Genomic DNA, 19,395 nt, shown 5'->3' on the forward strand with positions numbered 1-19,395 from the left:
GTGACCAACTTTCATTTTAGCATCTAACTTTGAGCACCCAAGGCATTGGTCTTTTAGGAAGGACAAAATACTCTGCAGAACAGACCTGTTCAAGGATAGTGTAAGGAAAGCAGAGAAAAAGCATATAAATACTTCTGTGCTCTATGTAAATTTGCCCAGCTGTTTATGCTAAATGTTCTCTTACTCCATTTTCCTGACCTCATTTCCTCTTCTGCTTTCTAATTGCAGAAAATAAAACAGTACAAGACCTTGCTTTCATTACATGCAACACCTGCTGCTTGTTCTGAAACAGATGTCTACAGAATCAGGCAAGTATTTCTTTAGCCTTTTTCAGTAGGACTAATTTCAAATGTCTTTGTGCTAAATCCTCCTTCAGCTTCCTCTGTATTTCTCATCCTTTCCTAAATTCAGGGTTCCAACAAAAACTCTTCTCTATATCAGTTTGCTCTTGTTATGTTTGTCCTGGATCGCTGTACTCACAAGAGGACAGAGACCATAACTTCTTTGAATCAGGAATTAAGTTCAAGAGATTTTATTGAGGGGAAAAAAGACAAGGTGAGAACAGAAAACAATGAGAGGGATTAGTCAGTGGTGTAGGCAGTAGTTCAGAACACCAGCTGGCTTGTAACAGCTCAGAGGTTCTTTTGTGGACAATATAGCAAAGAGTTTTACGTGAACACAAGGACAGACCCTACACTCTCAAAGCAAATTACCAATATTTTTAACAAAAGAAAATCCCAGCCCCAAGCACTTTTTTCATTTTTGTACCACCTTTGTTCCTTGCCAAGAAGAACACATGTTAAAATCTGTTAGGCCTGCAGGACTTGGAGGACTCCATTGTTGGGGAAGCCATTTGAGGGAATAGATTCCTCCCTCCTATTTTCAAGTATCATGAATATTTGGCTGAAGTCTCTACTCCCGGGAGGAACCATGAACTTTCTAGGCCAATAACAGACTTGGCACATACTGTCTATAATCATGTTGCTATGCAGTAACATACATTTGCTATTTATCTTACCTTGTTTCCAGCAAAGCGATGTGAAGGTGGCAGAGAGCTCCAGTTCTAGCTGGTAGGGAAGTGTGCCTTCTTCCAGTGAATAACAAAAAAGCAAGCTAAAACAAGAGCTGTAAGACATGCTGTGCCAGGTTAATTGGCACTGCAGTGTTCAGTAGTTAACACTTACTGAAAATCGTTCCTTTAGGTAATTTCTTTCACTGGCAGATTCTTGGCTGTGTTATTCTCAGGCAATCTTGTTGATCTGGGCTGGTTTCAGCTTTAAATTGCTGTGACTAGATTAGTATAGCCTCCATTGCACATTAAAAGATATTAGTGGAAATGGGCTGGTGGCATCATTAACAATCAGTTGCTCAACTTTGCACCCCAATGCAGCTTTACCAGATTTTAATGGATTTGCAGTTTGCCACCATGACTGTCTTAGAGCAATCTCTGTGGGGAAACTTCTGCAAAAAACTGTCCAATCATTTCTTAAAAGAGGACTTGCAGAGCAAGTACTTCTTGTGGCAGCTTAAGTTACAGGAACAGGTTCTTTGGGATTGTCCCATGTGTGGTTTCTCTGGTGTTGTCTGACTTTCTTCCTTCCCTTTCAGGGAGGCACTGATTTGGGCTTCCCTATTCTATCAGTGCATCCATTTCCTACAAATGTGCCAGACCATAACAGGTCAGGGTCCTTCACACCTCTTAACTAGCCAAAGTCACTTGGGGTGGTGGGACAGAAGTTGACCAATGCCCAGACACATAGTATAATCACATCAGAATAGAGTCACAGTTTCTCAGAAAAAAACAGGCTAAAAAGAGACACACTAACTGGGAGACATACAAACTAGAAGTCCACATCAACTTTACAAATCATGTCTGCAATGAGATCTGCAAGGACATGAAAGTGGCAGGGAGAGGCAGATAGCTTCTATCAGGGGCGTGACTTCCGCTTGTTCAGGTTTGGGCAAGACATGACTCTTATTTTTTAATTATAATTTTTTTGTGCTTGGATACCTGCAAAAAAAAACCACCACTAGAATATTTAGGGTGCTACTAAATCTTCAGGAGGGTGGGGTGGAAGGAGTGCTGTTTTCCTGAAATTGCAGCTCTTTCCTGCTGGGAAGAAAGTTGCCTCTTCTGGTGCCTAGACAAGGAGCAAAGGACAGACTGCTGGAATCAGAATGGGCTCTGAACAGTGTCAAGTCAGTTAGGCAAGGGAATTATTCTGAGAGTTTCAATTGCCAAATGCTGACAAGGATATTTGAGTTAGGAAAGATAAAGGAAACAAAATAGAGGAAGGGATTTTGACAGGATCTGTGACTGTGAATGAAACGAAGGGCCTGAGAATCAAGTCAGAGGGGAGAGTGGAGTTCAGGAATAGATGAAAGAAATTAGGGAGAAAGTCTTCTGTTCCTGACAGGGTATACTGCTGGGAATGAAACCCAAGATCCTTGGCTCAGCATTTCCCTGCTGCCCACAAGGATCCACAAAAATGTTGCTGTAATGCTGGGACTCCTGGAGAATGGTAACCAATTATTGTAACTATTCTTTTATCTTTGTGGCTGAACTTTTTCTGCTCTAGCCTGGAGGGTTGGGGCAGGAGGACTGGAGACTGTGCTGAAAGACAGCAATAAAGAACATAGCGCTGCACTGACAGGAAGTTTCAAAATTCAGGGTGCCCATGGGATCTGAACTTGCTCCCTTTCCCATTTAGAGGTAAGTATAAAGATACAAATCTTTGCTAGGCACATCTTTTCCCCACAGGATCAGCTTACTCTCAAAGTAAACCAAACAGCATTTCTTTGACAAACAGATTTCCAGTACTTTGTCTCGTAATTCTCTGTGTGGCTCCATGCCTCACTGGCTGCTCATTGATGAATTCCCACTTTGAATAATGAATTAGCAAGTCCTATTTATGTTGTTCATCACTGGAATACACAAGTATACATAGATTGAAAACAGTAACAGCTTTTAGTCATGTCACCAATATTTAACTTGGTCATTTATTATTTTGAAAGTAAATCTTCATTTCCCAGGCAGGTTGTGTAAAATGCATGTCCTCATGGGTCCAAATTTACAATCCAACAATTTCAGAACAAGAATACTCAGAACTAATTTATCTGGATTTCTATTTTTATGAAGTCATCTAAGAAGTCATAAGAGGAAACAAGATTCCAGAAAAAATATGATACAAATAAAAACGGAGATCATCATTGCCTCATAGGCGTTGGAAAGATGACAAGACAAGCAAAGCAATATGCATGGAAAAAGAGGCACAAAAATACAAAGCTATTAGTACTAATAGAAGAACAACTCTTCCTAAGTCCCACTCCAACACCTATCCATTCACTCTCTCCCCCACAGCCATACAGTTTTTCTCTAATAGCTCCCATAGAGCTTTTAATGACTTGGACTAAAAAAAAAATTGAGGCTTATGACCTACACAGGGAGTTGTATTATTCACAATTTACAGAAGGAGGAAACTGAGGTATGAAGCAACCTCATCTCTTCTCTCACATAAGCAGGGGGCAGGGACTAAAGGTAAATCTGTTTCTTTGTTTCCTCACCAAAAAAGCAATCACCATGCATTTTCCTAGAATATTGAGATTCTTAGGTAATTTTTGTTCTCAGGTGCTGAATTTCTACAGAAACTTACTTTTTTGAGATAACGTAGAAATGCCAACTGCTTTTAAAAATTCCATTTTCCTTACCTACCATTTACTGCCATAACTGTTACTATGGAAACTGGAACTGGCCATGAAGCAGTTCTACAACATGAATTCTCACTTGTCAGTCTTACTTTAAAGTGCCACCTTCTAAGTTCTTTAATAAACCAGTAATAATTGCGTTGCCTAATGAGTTTTCAAATTAAACAAAACAAGAAAACATGCTTTCACTGAATGGTCTGCACAATATTTCGTAGGTGTGGTCTAAGAATTTTAACAGTGTGCATGATATGACTCTGTTGGTTAAGGATATGATATTTAAACAGAGAGACAGTTTATTTGCAGTAAAAGCCCTAGTGTGTGTAGTCTGACTTACATAAAGGTGACTTATACCAACATGGGTATGTCTAGACTGCTGTCACAGAAGCACACTGTAGAGATACTGAGTGAATGGGTAAATCAGCCTACAGTGAGCTCTGTGCTCCCACAGCTCCTCAGGGCACTGCTGTGCAGGCATATGCATCCTGTATTCCCTGTAGGTGCAAGAGGGAATGCTCTCAACCAGAGTAATTGCTAACCTGGGCTGGGTGGCTACTGTGGAAAAAATAAAGCATGCAAGCTTAAGACACAACTATTCTGTAGAGACAGTCGGAAATCTGTGTAGCTTAAACCTAGCCTCCTCCATTAACTTTAGCTTAACCTTTCACTCTTGTAAAAACTATAGGCTCCCTGGTGTTTATTCATCTTATTTCCCTGAGACAACTCATCTGAGAAAAATCCCTTTTTCCTGTTCTTAGGTAACAAATACCATCAGAACACACCCTCCATCACAAGAGTTGAGTACTCCCAGCAAGGATCAACTTAAAAACTTCCAGGGACAGGTTCTTTCCAGAATAATTTACCATGTTTCCTGAGGTAAGTTTCTTCCACCTCATCTCCAAGGCTTTGCAGATGTTCACTGCTTTTGAACTGCAACAGGGCAAGACTGATGCAGATATAAGTGTCTGCCCTTTCTACCTCCAAGCATAGAAAATCACTGGACAGGGATTTTAGGCAAACTTTACACAAAGAAACACATCCAAAACACAGTAAGTGCAGCCTCAGAGTTGGAGGCAACATAATTTGCACATGTAACTATACAAACTGCAAAGCTGAAGATTTAATCCTATTTTGGTATGAATTTATTTTAAAGAGATCCTGAAGAGCAACATGATCTCCAAACTCTCTTTCTCCCTGAACTCATCCAGCCCACACACTCAGCTGTCATCCTCAGGAGAACCAGGGCCTTTCTTCTAACTTAAGAGAGGAGATCACCTTTCCCATTGAGCTAGCACTGTTCCTTTAACCCTTTCCCAGCAAAATAAGCTTCTGCTAATATAGAACATTTCAAGAAAGTGGCCAAGACAGTCTTGTAAATTAGATGCCATGCTCTTCCAAATGGTCTGAAACACATCATACTTTCCTTTAAAATATCCTAAAATTAATTCCAAATAAGCAACTTAACCATATGTACTGTTTAACTATGGGCAATTCCTGAAGTGAATTTGAATTTAGGGATCAATATTCCAAGCTACTTCTTCCATAGACAGCCTTTTTTAAAGCATCACTTCAAACTCATCAACAACAGAGCAGGAATTTAAAAGCAAATCTCCCCAGTGGCCAACCAGATCTTCTCATAGGCATAAATTAAAGTTTCAATTCCCCTCAGTAGCACTTCACTCAGCATCTGCCTTCTCTCTCTGATTTATAGAGCTATCCAGGGCGTGGGGAAGGAGTGGGGAACAAACACTCTACAGCTTTTCCTTAATCCTTTTCTATTTCCTTCTGCACAGGTACATCCCTTCAGCATCCATTCAGGGCCCATATTAAGATCTGACTATAAGGTACCTGACTCAGACCAGACCAGCAATGTGAGGAAACCAACTACTGAGTCCTGCAGCAAGTAGGGAACACACAGCAAATGAATGATTTATCCGTAGTTCTCTACCATGAACAAACTTACTGTCTCTTTAAGGCCAGAGTTTTCCATGGGCCTCTGAATGCAAATGCCAAATATTTTGTCAAGCCTTTCTCTTAGCCTATATCTCACTGCAGCCAGGGCTTGGAGTGAGGCAGATAATATAACAAACCAGAGAGCTGGCACACATGGGGCTACTCACTGGCTTTCCTCATGCATATGGTTTATTTTTCCCTGCTATGTCAATCCTTATATAGGGCTTTACCACTACAGCTGTCTCCTGGGAGTCTGCTGTTTCAACTGTTACAGGGAAGGTGCAGAGGAAGAAAGGATAAATTCAATCTTTTTGTACTCTTTTCAAGTTAAAGATCTCACCTCCACGCCATAAATTAAACAGATTAATTAAACAGACAAGTCCCTGCAGTAGCAAGCCCTCTCTAAGCATAAATATTGAACTTTGTTTTTTAACTGTTGCACATAACAGAGTTATTATTCCAGATCAAACATCTTGCATGGTAACCTTCTTTAGGCCAGTGTTCTTTCATCTGTGCCTTGTGTTCTGCAAGCACAGATATGGGCAGTATTTTACCACAAAAGTGCCAAAGAATAAAAGACACAAAAAATAGCAGGCGGAGGCAATTACAGTGGGTCTCATTGGCTTCTGTATTTTCTTTTACAATCTAATTTATGCTTTACCATTTGTGATCTAGGAAGCAACTGAAACAGGAAAACTGTAGCTGATTTTGAGAATTCTTGTCTGAAGAGAAACCACAACAGGTATCAGTGGCACAGATGAGAATGCAGAGGAACACACACATGCTTGACAACCAGTGGGCAAGGGATGCAGGATTGGGAAGGGATGCAGGACCCCATTCCTGAACATTACTTTACAAAGAATGGTAAGGATTGCTTTAGTAGTGGGAAAGCTGTCCAGACTGAGGAACACATATTCACAGACAAAGATGCACCAGCACTGCCAGGAAGGACAGGCAAATCCCTCTGTTTGTGTGTCCTTTCTCTAGGTGTCACAAGTTCACATAAAAAGAAAGATCCACAGCTATTACCATATGAAACCTAGCAAGATCAGTCTTTAAGCCAGAAAAATATCTCCTGAGATGACCACTGCTGTAAACAGTGATCTTTAGCAGAAACTTTTCTTTAGGCCCATTGGATGCAGATGTGAGGATGGTGAATGTCTCATACTACTCCAAGAGAACAGTTTCTTTTCCAGTTTCCCTGCTAGATTAGAATATCCAGAATCACTTTCACTAGGAATAGCAAGGCTGTCAGGAAGAACATTAAAACAAGTATTTGAACAATTTCTCTGAAGCTGGACAAAAATAACATTTGGAGAATCAAAAGGCTCTTTTTATCCACTATCTAGATCACACCAGATAATTACAGCTTCTCACAGTCTCTCAACCTCTCTTTCTTATCTTTTCTCTTTAAAATACCATGAAATATCCTTCCATAGTGCTGACAACATCACTGTTACTCTCCAGTAGTTCCAAGACACGGTGCATCACCACTTCAGGCAGCGAGGGGCTGTAGCTCTGCCGAACACAACTCAGGACATGAAGGAAATGGCAGCCTTTTTCAGCATCTGCAGGAAAAAGGAAAATACAGCCAGGCATGGAGGAAGTATTTCAGTCTGCCTCTTTTGAGCTATCATAATACAGATCAATCATGAAAAATACCAGAGCCCTAGATACAGAAACAGGTGTGTATTCAGAAGAAAGAGATCCTCTCTGTGCCTAGAGTTCTCCAATTATCAACTGTTCCCAGTGACTTTTCTGGGAAGTATCAGGGCTGTAACAGTAGTAATGAGGGGAAAAGATAGCTCAGTCTTGACAACTCTTAACATACAAGGTTCAGTAGAACTTGGTGAGGAGTTTAATAATGTAAGGGTACCTCTACTGTCCACCTATGCAGGCCATCCAGTTTTTTCAACTTCAGAAGGAACCAAATGGAAGTCATTTTACTGAGACCCACCTTCACAACCTCTAGCACAGCAGGGAGGTGCGTTGCCAGGGCCTGTAACCGCTGGCCCAACGCTGGCATCTTGTGGAAAATTTGCTGCACTGCAACTGCATTCACCTCACAATGCTATCCTACCCCTACCCTGCAGACCACCCAGGCAATTATGGGAGTAGAAAGTCATGGAACCATCAGTATCAGATTTTGTCTCCTTTTAAGTGGAATTATCCCTGCAATGTACAAGAGAACAGAAGTTTAAAATAACCCCCTTTGCTAGGGGCAAGCACAGAGGTCTTTCATGACTGAACACATCTCTTCTCTGCCAGGTGGGGCATTGTTTCAAGCTGTCCCAGGCATCATTTCCTCCAACACAGCCTGTAACCCAATACAAGCAAGCTCTCAGTCCCCCATATGCTGAGGTCCACAACCTATTTTTCCACATCAGCTGACAATGGAAAACAGACATAAATCAGATTTATCAGGACAAATTATTTTCCTTCACCTTAGTTCACATGATGCAAGGCAAGTTTGATAAGGGTACTGAGAAACTGCCATGGGCCAGGAAGGGGGTCTATATTTTGTTGGGTTTTTTATTTTTTTAGTTAATTCTCTACTCTAGAATCTGCTAAGCTCCAGAGCTGCCTTAGAACCTGCTGAGAAAAGTCACTGGTAGATAACAGTAAATAAACAGTTCAACCTAATTCTGATTAGGCTGTGAATCAGGCAGAAATACTTCCTCAGAAGTATCCAGCATGATAAAAAGACCTTTGTGGCCAGTAGCCAAAAATGTGTCCACTACCCTGGGAGAGATAACTGCAGAGAACAGAACAATGCCTCTACCTGGTCATAGTGATTGTTGTTGCAAACAAAATAGGTAGCTGCACTTTGCATTTGTCATAGGTTTGTCATAAGAAAGTCAAATTGCCCATCCCTGATATACAGTAATTTAAATCTCAGTGAATTACACTAATGACTCAAGTGTTACCTAACAGTACAATGTGTACCTACCCCCTAGATGCTGGTCGAAGACAGCACTTTGGGGAAGCTGCAGATGTGTACAATGATTAAGTAGACCCAAAACACTCCTGTCCCTCTTTCACTGACATCCTGGGTTCTTGCTTTTGTCCAGCAGCTGAGGGAAGCCAGGCTGTCATTAACTGTCCTGCCTGACAACCAACATCAGAGGGGACAGAGTTTTTAGAACAACTACCATTTGCTCACTGCAGACATCTCACACAGGGTGCATTCTGACATATTAAATTTAATGTCAAGTGGTTCTGGTTTTTGTCCTCTCTTCCATTAGCCTGATCTAAGCCTAAAATTCATAAAACAGAGAAACAGGGCCAATTTATATAACAAAGAAACAAACCAAGACCCAAATCCATTTTGCAATTCAGTCTGGAGTAGAAATGTGCTATCTGGCTATATTAAGTTTCTAGATGGACCCACAGTGGTCTTTCATGAGTGCATTTAAGATCAGGTATTATAAGTGGAGCCAAGGACTAGGATTGTCATGTAGGCACATTACAGATCAGGGCTTGTGCAGCTCTGAGTAAGCAGGCAAATTTTTTTTTTAAATTTGTACAATAGTTTCAGACAGCTGGGTTGGGCCTGGGAATGTGTCACGACTACAGCAATGGGGCAAGGCGTTGCCTGGAAAACTGGCAGAGAAGTAACTCATCGGAGAGAAGAGTTTGAATTGCCATAAATCATCCTTCTTGTCGTGGAAGATTGCTATTACTCTTGGAGGAAAGCGGGTAGGAATTTCTCGCAGACACAAGAAGCAGCCCTGGAGGTGAATGCCCGTGCGCTGCTGTGCCGCTGGAGCCGCCGGCAGAGGGGGCGGACACCGCGCCGAGCTCCGCGCTCCTGCATCAGCCCCGCACGACAAATCCCGCCCCGCCGGCTGGGCTCCAGCGCAGCCTCTTGCCTTTGCGTCTATTGCCAACCACCAGGACATCGAAATGGTCCTTCTGGAAACCAGCAAAGGGACCCTGACCTGGAAGTTGTCCTCTTTACAGCGGGAAACTAAGTAGGAGGAAAGCTTCGAGGAGAACAAGAGGGTTTGTAAAACAGTTGCTAATTTTAAACTGCTTATTATGGAAAACATGGCTTTGAGGGCTCAGGTCTCTTCAAAGTCTTTTCTGTGGCTGATCTACAAATTACTCTCTGCTGTTGACTTTCCTGACCGAAAGAACTTCCCAACTTGTCATGGATCACAGAGTACTTGACCAGTGTGACAATGCACAAGGGAACAAACGGGAGGCAGTCACTCAGTGCCTCTGTCAGCTGTATAGAGGTTCTGGCCTTGATAGTGGTATAGTTATATTAAAAAAATCAGGTTACCAGGAGAACTGGCTGATGTATAAAATGAGCAAAGGAATGATTTGACTCTTAGAGAAATTATGTTTGTTAACTGGATAAAAGACAATAAAACAATGTGATACAGCAATTTGTTGCACTGAAACACCCTCAGGCAAACAAGCCCATACTAACCTGCATGCCCAGTAGTAACCCCAAGACCTTGTCTACAATTGTGTGACTTCTTATGAGAGACAGTTAAAACTCAAACTTGATTTTTCCTGACTTAGCCTTTTTTTCACTGCAGGATAACCATCATACTCCAGGTCTTGCAAGTGCTATTGTAGTTATGATAGTATAGGGATATGAGCAATTTAAGATTTTATGCCTTATGTTCCAGCCAGTCATTTATTCTGTACTAAAGCACATTCTGTCCCACAAATAGCTGCACTCCGGCAGCAAGTGATCCCTGCTGGCACATTCTATCCCATGAACTGAAAGACACTGTAGCAATGTACCTGTGTAATTAGAACACATTCAAGTCAGGCACAAGTTATCTCTCTGGCAATAAGACACAGTAGTTTGAGGAACAGGGATAACTCAGCCACCTGAGGCACCTTATCTGAAAAGAAATAAACTTTGTTCAACTGAAATCCTTAACTACAAAGAAATACCATCTGAGCTCTACTTGAGCTTAAAATCTCCAGAGAATACCCTCCTGACTTAAGCAAGTTTTATTGTTGATTTAAAGGAGGCGGGGATTTTACCTTTCTGCATGGTCACTTTTGTGTCAACTCCCCTGTAGAAACTGAACCAGCAAGATTTGCTACTTCTCCAGAGTGCAAAGCAACACCTGCTAGGTGGTGACCTGACTTCATTACATTTGGTTCCTCCCAAAATCCAAGTATTCTCAAAAGATACAGATCTAAGATAATGGCTGCTTCCTGCAGCAGAAGTTTGCTTCCTGCTGGGCACACCTGCTCTTTCTCGTTCCATGCTCACAGGAGGCTGCTCCTGCACTCCTGCTTTTAGCTATACTGATTAGCTACACCAGCAACAGATTGAGTTAGAGGGTGAGGACAAGCAGCATATCCAATCCAGCAGCAGGAGGAGATATTGTCATCAGTATATCAGCACCAGCTCAACAGAGCTTGATCACTCTACTTACGCTTGGGTTTTCGACAGTCTTCTTTAATCACATCAAGGGTCACTTTAAACAGCTCCTTATCATGCTCAGTCACCTGAAGAAAAAAGGAGAAACTGGCCTTGCTGTTGAAAAACAATCCAATGCCACAGTGTATTCATAATTACACTCTGCATTTCATGCTGCCTCCAAGACTAATAATGAATGTCAAATCTCCAGGCAATATTTTTACTACTATTAGCAGCATCCATGAGTTAGGTGAAGAACATAATACAACTAAGTTTGACCCAAAGGAGGGTGACTGACTTAGCAGAACAGCAAGCTTGAACCCACTTTGATAAGGAGAACTGCCCTGGGCTCCAGGTTTCAGTTGGCTCAGCTGGATCAGAGCAGTTTGGCAGCCCAGTGAACACAGGCAGAACCTGGAACAACTCAGTGGGTGATACAGAGGTACAACCAACAGTGAAGTAAGCTGCAGAAAATACTTCTGAGTAAACTGAGAGCACCTGGATGTCTAGCTTCTCTTTCTGAAACATTTCCACTATTTCTGTAATATTTTTACTGTTTTTACTGATTATGAAAGTCATACTACTGAACTTGTTTGCAACAACAGCTCAATTCCTTACATAGTATAAGTCCTTGGAGCTGCTAGGTTTCTGGAAAACCACTCCTTTTTCTTGTAGCATCTTTATTGCTTCCTTAAAAACACTATGAATCCTTTTGGAACTGGAGTTACTTTCTGACTTCACCTGGATAGAAAAAAAGGAATGAAGCAGATGGTGAGAAATCTCAGATCAACCAAAGTTACCAGCAAAAGCTACAGATGCTTTCAAGAAGAAGATAACTTCAGATTATCTTTAACATTAATTTTGTTACACATTTTTCTTCATTTAGTAATTTACAAATCCTATCTGTTATGTATGAAATAACCAGTATCTCTGAGCTTTAAATAAAACCCAAACAGCAGAAACTTTTACCAATCTTAAGGAACCACAACCTCTAAACTGCCTTCTTTGTGATTAGCAGCTATTTGGTGATGCACAGAGAAATCTTTTTTTTTGGAATATACTTGTGATGCTTGCAGATCATTTGACTTTTTTGTTAATCAAGCTTTGTTCACTTTAGAGTTTTCCTGGTAATAAAGGTAGGAAGGTAGGGAAATCAGTATTTTGTAGGATGATATTCAGGAGGAATCCCATCTCCTGATTTCAGGAAAAGGAGAAAACTGACAAAACCAGTATCTGTTTCTTGCCACCCTTGTTCCAAATTTTTACAAACATTCTCGTCATGCTCTCAGGAGCTTCTCCATAGCCTAATTAAGTGAAAGGATAAAAAGCATGCAAGAAATTAAGACAAGTATACAAAATAAGGAAACAAAGGATTCAGTTTTGAGGGCAGGTGGGAAATCAGTTTTTGTGAAAGGAGAATAATGTGTCTGGAAGTCCATAACTGAGGTTATTTAGAACACAGGGTTCTGTGTTTGCCACACACCTAACAGAGTAGAAGGAAGGAAGGGGAAAAAAAACTAGGGAAAAGTAGTGTTTGTTTGGAAGTAGAGCAGCGCTAAGAGAGTGGAAGGACAGCTAGGGAAGTAGAAGGAAATAATTCCTTGTGGAGAAGGGAAAGTATGTGTAGATAAGACCAAGACTGTAATTTACTTTTCTCCATCTCCATCTGTCCTACTGTGTCCTTCAACCTCCCATTTATCTACACACACTGCTTCAGTTTCCCAATTGCTGTTTTCTCATCTGTTGGGAGCACACTGTGCTCCCTGTGGTTTTCTTTGAGAAGGGAGCTAAACTCCTTCCCACAAACCACCATGAGATAACTAGAACCACACCAGAGCAACCAGAGCAAGATTTGCCAAGCCATTCCTTCAACTATCACCATAAATGCTCCCACCCTGTTCTGAACAAAAATATCAGACTTCACATATCCTACTTCACTCACCAGAAGCAGCTCAGAGCCTCGGGAGTGAAGCAGGCAATCATCATGAACCAGAAAGGAAGTCCATGAATATGCAAAATGGACACCACAGGAGCAAAGGAAGAATATCTCCTCACAAAACATTCATTCAATCCATTTGTTCTCAAGTGACACTCCAACAGCCTGGAAGCTGATGTTCATAACTGGGAATAGTACTGGGATCCAAAAGGGATATTGGTGTTAACATGCATCACAAGTTTCTCCCTCCTGTTCCTCCAGATAACCCTCAGGATTTCAACAGGCCATAATCACATCTCTCTGTCCCACAACAGCTCTCTTTTTCCTCTCAAATCACTAGTAAAAATAATTGCTGAATACTTCAAGATAATTAACACAGAACAATGGCTGTTATTCTCAGTTTAGTTTCCTCTGTTTCAGACTGAATGATTCAGTGCCTGAACCTTGTCTGTCCTCCTGTCCACCACAGCATCAATCTGGATAACAACAGACTCTACTTCTAATTACAAACTTGGCCATGCATCTGGACACTGTTCCAGACACAGCATTAATAGCACTAAGGTATTTCTCTTCATTGTGCCTCTTCTGATGAACTGAAGAAATAAACATAAAATGCACCAGGAAGGATTAAGTGAAGAGTGAATATTTGCTCACAGAAACGCACACTCTCACAGCCATATGTAAAATGAAGAGACTTTGCCTTTCACTCAATGCAGTAAATAAATCCTCAAGAATGTAAGAAATTGCTAGCAAAGCAACCAACTCAAGACTCTGATCAATTTTTAATGTGAAAGCAAACATTTGGGGAGAAAAAAAGATAAAAATATTTCCAAAGAAGCACAATAATTATTCAGTTTGGCTTACCACTGAAATACTGTCAGAAAAGGGAGATAATTAAAAACAGACTCTGTGTGAACTGACACACAGCTCAGCCTGGATGGATACTGAAACAGAATCACTAAGAATTCAAGTCAAGGCATTGACAGAGTGAAAGCAGCGAGGCCTTAATATAAGTAAGCAGCTGCTCCATATCAGCGCTCTTGTATGTGCTGCAGAATCCACAGAAAAGGGCTTCATGGCAGAAGGACTGTTTCTGAAAACCAAAATAAGGCTCCTGCCTACTTTATTAATACCATATTTTTGTATATTAATACAAAAATATTATGTACTATTGGTGTTTAATAGTACCATAAAATGACAGGAAAAATTTGGGTTTTTTTCTTAGTGTGCTCTAGAACCTGCATCATCCTCTCCATTCCTCTGGGTAAAACAGCACTTAAGTTTCTTTGTCAACACAGTCTAAAATTGCTTAGTCTCTCTTTTGGTCCACCCGAAATAAATCCAGCATCTCATCCTGCAGATGCACAGGTCAATAGCACTTCTCCCCAGCATCTCTCACAGTGTTCACAGCTCCTTTTGCAAAGTGCCCCCCTTGGGCATGCCTTAGTTTCAGGGTGCACCATTTCAGATTCTCTGAAGCAGTGACAGCAGAGTCTTCCCCCTGTCTTCCAAATCAGGTCCTTTTCAAATAAATTAAAACTGTACATCCAAAAAACAGGAGCATTCAAAGATCAGTCATCCCTTTTGTAAAACACATTGTGTGTGTGTATGTGTGTAACCTGACAAAGAAGCAGCTATTAAATAATAATTTTACTATCATTACCCTCACTCCCAAAAATGGCCAAGGGCTCTGTGGCACAGCCAACAGAAGAATCTATGTATCCAGAATTAAGTTGGTACTTTAATCAATATGTTCCAACTGACAGGCCTCACTGATAGCTCAGTGGGCTGGTGCTGTGCAACCAGTTATTCTCAGATCTTTAAAACAAGACAAATTCTCTGCACAATCAATAATAGGTCAAAGAAATGAAGTGGCAGAGGAGTCAGTGAGTCTGTTCAAAACACTGGAACTATGTAACCTTTGACTCATTATTAATCACACCCTGGTGGTGTTAAAGTTTCCTGGTATAACTACACATTTGATTCTACTCATGGAATCACCTTTTGCAGTTTCTAATGCAATGTTTAATCCTGGGCTTAGGCATGTGACAGTTTTAGTAATAGTGATCCTGGACATGTCAATCCTGAAGTCCTATAATAAGCCTTGCAATATACATATTTAAAGCAGTGGTGACACTTCCTCAAGAGGCAGAAAGACAAAGACACTGCATCAAGAACTTACAATGAACCGTGTTACACCTACAGTACAATGTACAGGGTAGACACAGACAGTGTGAGCAACACTGCAAAACTTCCTGCTTTAACTACTTCTTGTTGGTGACCTTGAGATAATACTCAAATCAAGAGGAGTACAAAGAGCACCCTCTGGAAAGCACAACTCAAGTTACGTGTCCAAGCCAGTGACATTCATGAACTGGAATGGCAGCACTAAAATAGCACACACTATAGCTTATGCATGGCAGAAGGGCAGAAATATTGTTAATCAAGACTGGCTGGTTTAAAGCATTTCAGTTGAGAAATTGGATGGATCCACTTAACGTAGCTTTCTTTAAAAGAGGGACCAAAGGCTTGTCTGTTTGCCAAACATAATTGCCTAAGTCCAGCAAATATAGTCTGGAGGTTCTCTAAGCACAAAATTACTTTTTCTTGTTTTACTTGTAGTCTTCCTTCGGGCACCCACCCCACCAGACTCAAAAGTCACTTGTTTTAAGGAGCAGGGAAAAGTCTACACCTTTAGGATAGATGGGGAACTGGTTATGCAAATTAAAGGTCCAGTGGCTTTAAAACTCATAAAAGATTTGTTAATTTTTAACTATTTTTAAAAGCAGTTAAATCCTCTTCCTCATCATCTGTAGACTATAAAATTAAATTTTCCCTAGTATATGTCTGAGAAGAGGAAATTATTTCAGTTCTGCCAGATGCATTTGCCAGAGGGAAATTTATTCTGGATAGACAGAAGATTGCAGTGCCAGGGAGGCATCAGGACTGGAACAAAGTATTTATTGTAGGACATGTATGGGTTGTGGAAAGGGCTCAGCTACACAAAAATGCTGAAAAGCAGCACAGAGATGCTGCCTACCTCAAACTATCCCAGCTAACTCCTTCCATTTTCACCCTCTGCTCCACTCCACAGCAGCTCATCACCTCCCTGGAGAAAATATTCCACAGGGAGAATCCTCCCACTATGGTGAATACCGTGCAAGTGCTTTAAAAGTTGGGAAAGAGATGAAGGGGGAAAGGGGGAGAGGAACAGAAAGGAAACAAACAGTTTAACAGCAACTTGTGCTCTAGAACACTGGAATCTGGATTTAAAAATTACCTATACATCCAAATAACTCCTCCTTTTAGATCCAGGAAAAGTGCAAGAAGTGAACAAGTGTGTATATTTTGGCATAGCCTAATTAGCTGAGTAGGCTCTGTAACTCCTGCCTTGCCAAACAGGCCCAAAATAGCATTGTTCCACATCACCAGCACCATTTATCCTCTTGGTTTGAGGGCAGTGCAAAACAAAAGACTACTGAAGAGAAAAGAAAGGAAGAGGGACAGAAATCTGATCTATTACACTTCCTTTTGTGGACAGAACTGGGTACTTGACCCTTTGCCAATTATTAAAAGTGACACCTTCTAGAGACAGAGTAGCTGAACAAGGAAATACATTTCCAGAGCATTACTAGGCACTCCTAAGGCATTCATGCCACTTGACAACTACAGGTCCTTTCTTGTGCAAGAACAGATAACCTTATTTGCAAGAAATTAATAGTAAAGGACAATAAGGAGAACTGCAATTTCTAAATAAGCATCTGTGTGCCCCAATTCCTGGGACATACACTCACATCCTTGTATCAGGGTCAGGAGCAACTATTAATTACTATGATAGCTCTTCATGACTGCCAACAACACTGATGCTACAGTATTTTTCTTGGTTTGGCGTTTTTGAGTTGTTTTTCTTTTGGTTGGTTGATGTTTTGTTTGGTTTGAGTTATCTTGGGGGATTTTTTCGGTCTTTCTATGTTTGTTCTGCACTAGTTGCTACTTTAAATGGCTTTGTAAATTATTTATTTTGGTCTTTCTATAAATGCTGAAGCGTTTAAGTTTCCAGTATTGGACACAATGGCCACTACTTCCTTTAATGTAAAGTATTTGGGAACTTTTCATACTGTTCCAGCTGGTTTAGAAAGTACCAGGTGCCATGTTGGATAATCTACTAGCAAACTTTTCTGTCTAAAATGAGAATAGCTCCTGCTAGTGCTAATATCTATGTTTGTTTTAAAGCAAACCAGGAAAAAATGCTTTAAATAAAAACAAACAAACAAACAAACCACCCCAACCCAGCTATCAAGAACAGCTATCAGCAGCAGTTAAACAAGGCCAACAAGAAAAGAGCTACTTTTCATTCTTATTTGACCTCATCTGCAAGAGACTGGCTTTTGTGTTATTTTTGCGGGGTTTCTTAAGAATTAAGCAAATATTAGAAGTCAACAGAACATAGCACTTAACATTACAGTGCACATCAAAATCAGGGTGAAAATGACTGCCAGGGATTTATTCCTCTGCAGAAAAGCAAAAAGTAAACAAATGAATCACAACAGTCCAGTTTAAGTTCCAACTGCCATTGCTTTCATGGTAAAAGATGTAACTGTAAGCTTTGCAGAAATTTATCGCTTCATGCCAGTTCAGAATTTGGTTTATAATTTGTCCAACTAATACAGAATAATATAATGCCATTTTACAAAACAAGTTTTGTTCTGTTTCCCATTCTGCAGCTGATCAAAAGGTTATAAACTCATTGGAAAGTTTCTTAATAGTTTCATTACATGCAACTGCCTGTAAACTGATTTTAATTTAATCCCACCTTCTCATCCTTTCAATCATGGCCTTTCACAGTTAGGCATTTCTAATGTGAGAAACATGTAGCAGGGAACACTGTTCATCCACTCATGATCATAACCTCCTCTTGAAAGCTGCACCTCTATTAATATATTGAGCTTTAAATGAGAAACAAGACAAAGATTTTGTGCTCCCTTCTCCTGATCAGATTCAGGGTCTCCAACCTCTGTCTGAAAAAACTCAAGCACCTTAAAGGAATCTCTTTTTCTGACACTGCTACTACTTCAAATCTAAATAAAGTAGTGACTGTTGCAGGCTGTAAGATTGCTCAGCCCTAACACAAGATTACCCCTAATAACAGAATGTTCTTACATTACTTTTTCCAGCCCAGTTTTATGTCTAAAGTAACAAGATTTCCTCAAGCTCTGTAAATAATTAATGTGTAAAGCTAAAGCACTAGTGTTCTTTGAATCCTCTGAAGACACCAATCTCTTATCTGTTTATGCTTTAAAAAAGTACATGGTATTATTTCCCCCCACTAAAAGCAAGGAACATGTGCATTCACTCACCTCCTCACAGGTGGGGCTGGGTAGATGCACACCCATCAGAGACACCAGAGAATCAACTGTCTCCAACTCCTGCTGGTAAAAGGTCTGAATTTTGTTTTCTAATAGAAAGCCTTGCACTTTCTCCTGCAGCATATGAACTGAGAAATTCTGACCCTCCAAGTCACTACAAGCATACACAGAACATGCCAAAATGTAAGAAATGGGTTTTAGAACAATCACATAAAGTCAATTCACTGGACAGGTTTCAAAGGTCAAAGGATATTTTACTGTCCTTAAAGAATTTAATTCCTTAATTAAGCCAGATAATTTTTATAAGTATAAACATTCAACTGTTCTTCTTCAATCATTTGCTATTACAGTTCTGTGAATTTAAGATCTGCAGTCTCTGAAACAACACTACATGCACCAAGCCTCCCAATAAGCATCCAGCTTCCCTGAAACTGAATACAGGAGTGGGTGTTTAACTCAGCTTATTGAGGTTATGTATTTGTGATTTGACAATGACAAGGGCAGGAGAGCATTTCAGTGGATAGCTCCTCAATCTTACACATAAAACAGCATCAGTCAAGGATACTTCTCCATCCTCTCTGACCTCAGCCCCAAATCTTGCTCTAAATCCCAACTTTTCTCACTAGATGAAATAGGTCTGTACACTTTTATTGTATTTTGTTTTCTTCCTAATATTCACTTTAGTTCAGCATTATATTTCTTTCCTCAGATTATGGACAAGTATCTCATCTCTATGTATAATCAATTATTTGGGAGAAAAGCACACTGTATATTAATGCAGTCTAAATCACAGCCAGGCCCTGTTCTCTTTTTTTCCAGAGTTATTACAAGTAAACAATAATAATATCCCATACTTTGCCCCAGGAGCAGTTCTGCATACTGCATTTACCTCTGTATTTCCTCAGGGCCCTTGAAAGGTTTATCATAAACTTCTCTATAGAGACAGGGGAGCTCCAGCATTCTTGAAATCTGGACATCACACACAGGATCATCCACTTTATCTGGAGAAGCAATGAGAACATGTAGACCTGGCCAGGACTGCC

The 19,395-nt window shown here is 40.5% G+C and overlaps 1 protein-coding gene and 1 long non-coding RNA gene across 5 annotated transcripts in view; one reads left to right on the top strand and one right to left on the bottom strand.

Moving 5' to 3' along the window:
- The first annotated feature begins 2,577 nt into the window (after positions 1–2,577).
- On the top strand, positions 2,578–5,634 carry LOC146767066 (uncharacterized). The gene is made up of 3 exons (XR_014956323.1): positions 2,578–2,713; positions 4,461–4,578; positions 5,496–5,634. It is a non-coding gene; the product is annotated as an uncharacterized LOC146767066 (long non-coding RNA).
- A 625-nt stretch (positions 5,635–6,259) lies between these two features.
- The window catches only part of STN1 (STN1 subunit of CST complex), a 38,363-nt gene continuing 25,227 nt past the window's right edge, over positions 6,260–19,395 (bottom strand). For all 4 annotated transcript variants that reach the window (XM_021536302.3, XM_021536303.3, XM_085583685.1 and 1 more), the window contains exons 6-10: positions 19,242–19,353; positions 18,344–18,506; positions 11,669–11,791; positions 11,067–11,139; positions 6,260–7,223 (exon numbers count right to left, since the gene is read on the bottom strand). In XM_021536302.3, the coding sequence (XP_021391977.3) occupies positions 7,066–7,223; positions 11,067–11,139; positions 11,669–11,791; positions 18,344–18,506; positions 19,242–19,353 (629 nt within the window). In that variant the 3' untranslated portion in view covers positions 6,260–7,065. The remainder of the gene's footprint in view (positions 7,224–11,066; positions 11,140–11,668; positions 11,792–18,343; positions 18,507–19,241; positions 19,354–19,395) is intronic.

Source organism: Lonchura striata, chromosome 6, assembly GCF_050655825.1.
Source record: "Lonchura striata isolate lonStrDom1 chromosome 6, ASM5065582v1, whole genome shotgun sequence".
Taxonomy (NCBI): Eukaryota; Metazoa; Chordata; class Aves; order Passeriformes; family Estrildidae; genus Lonchura; species Lonchura striata.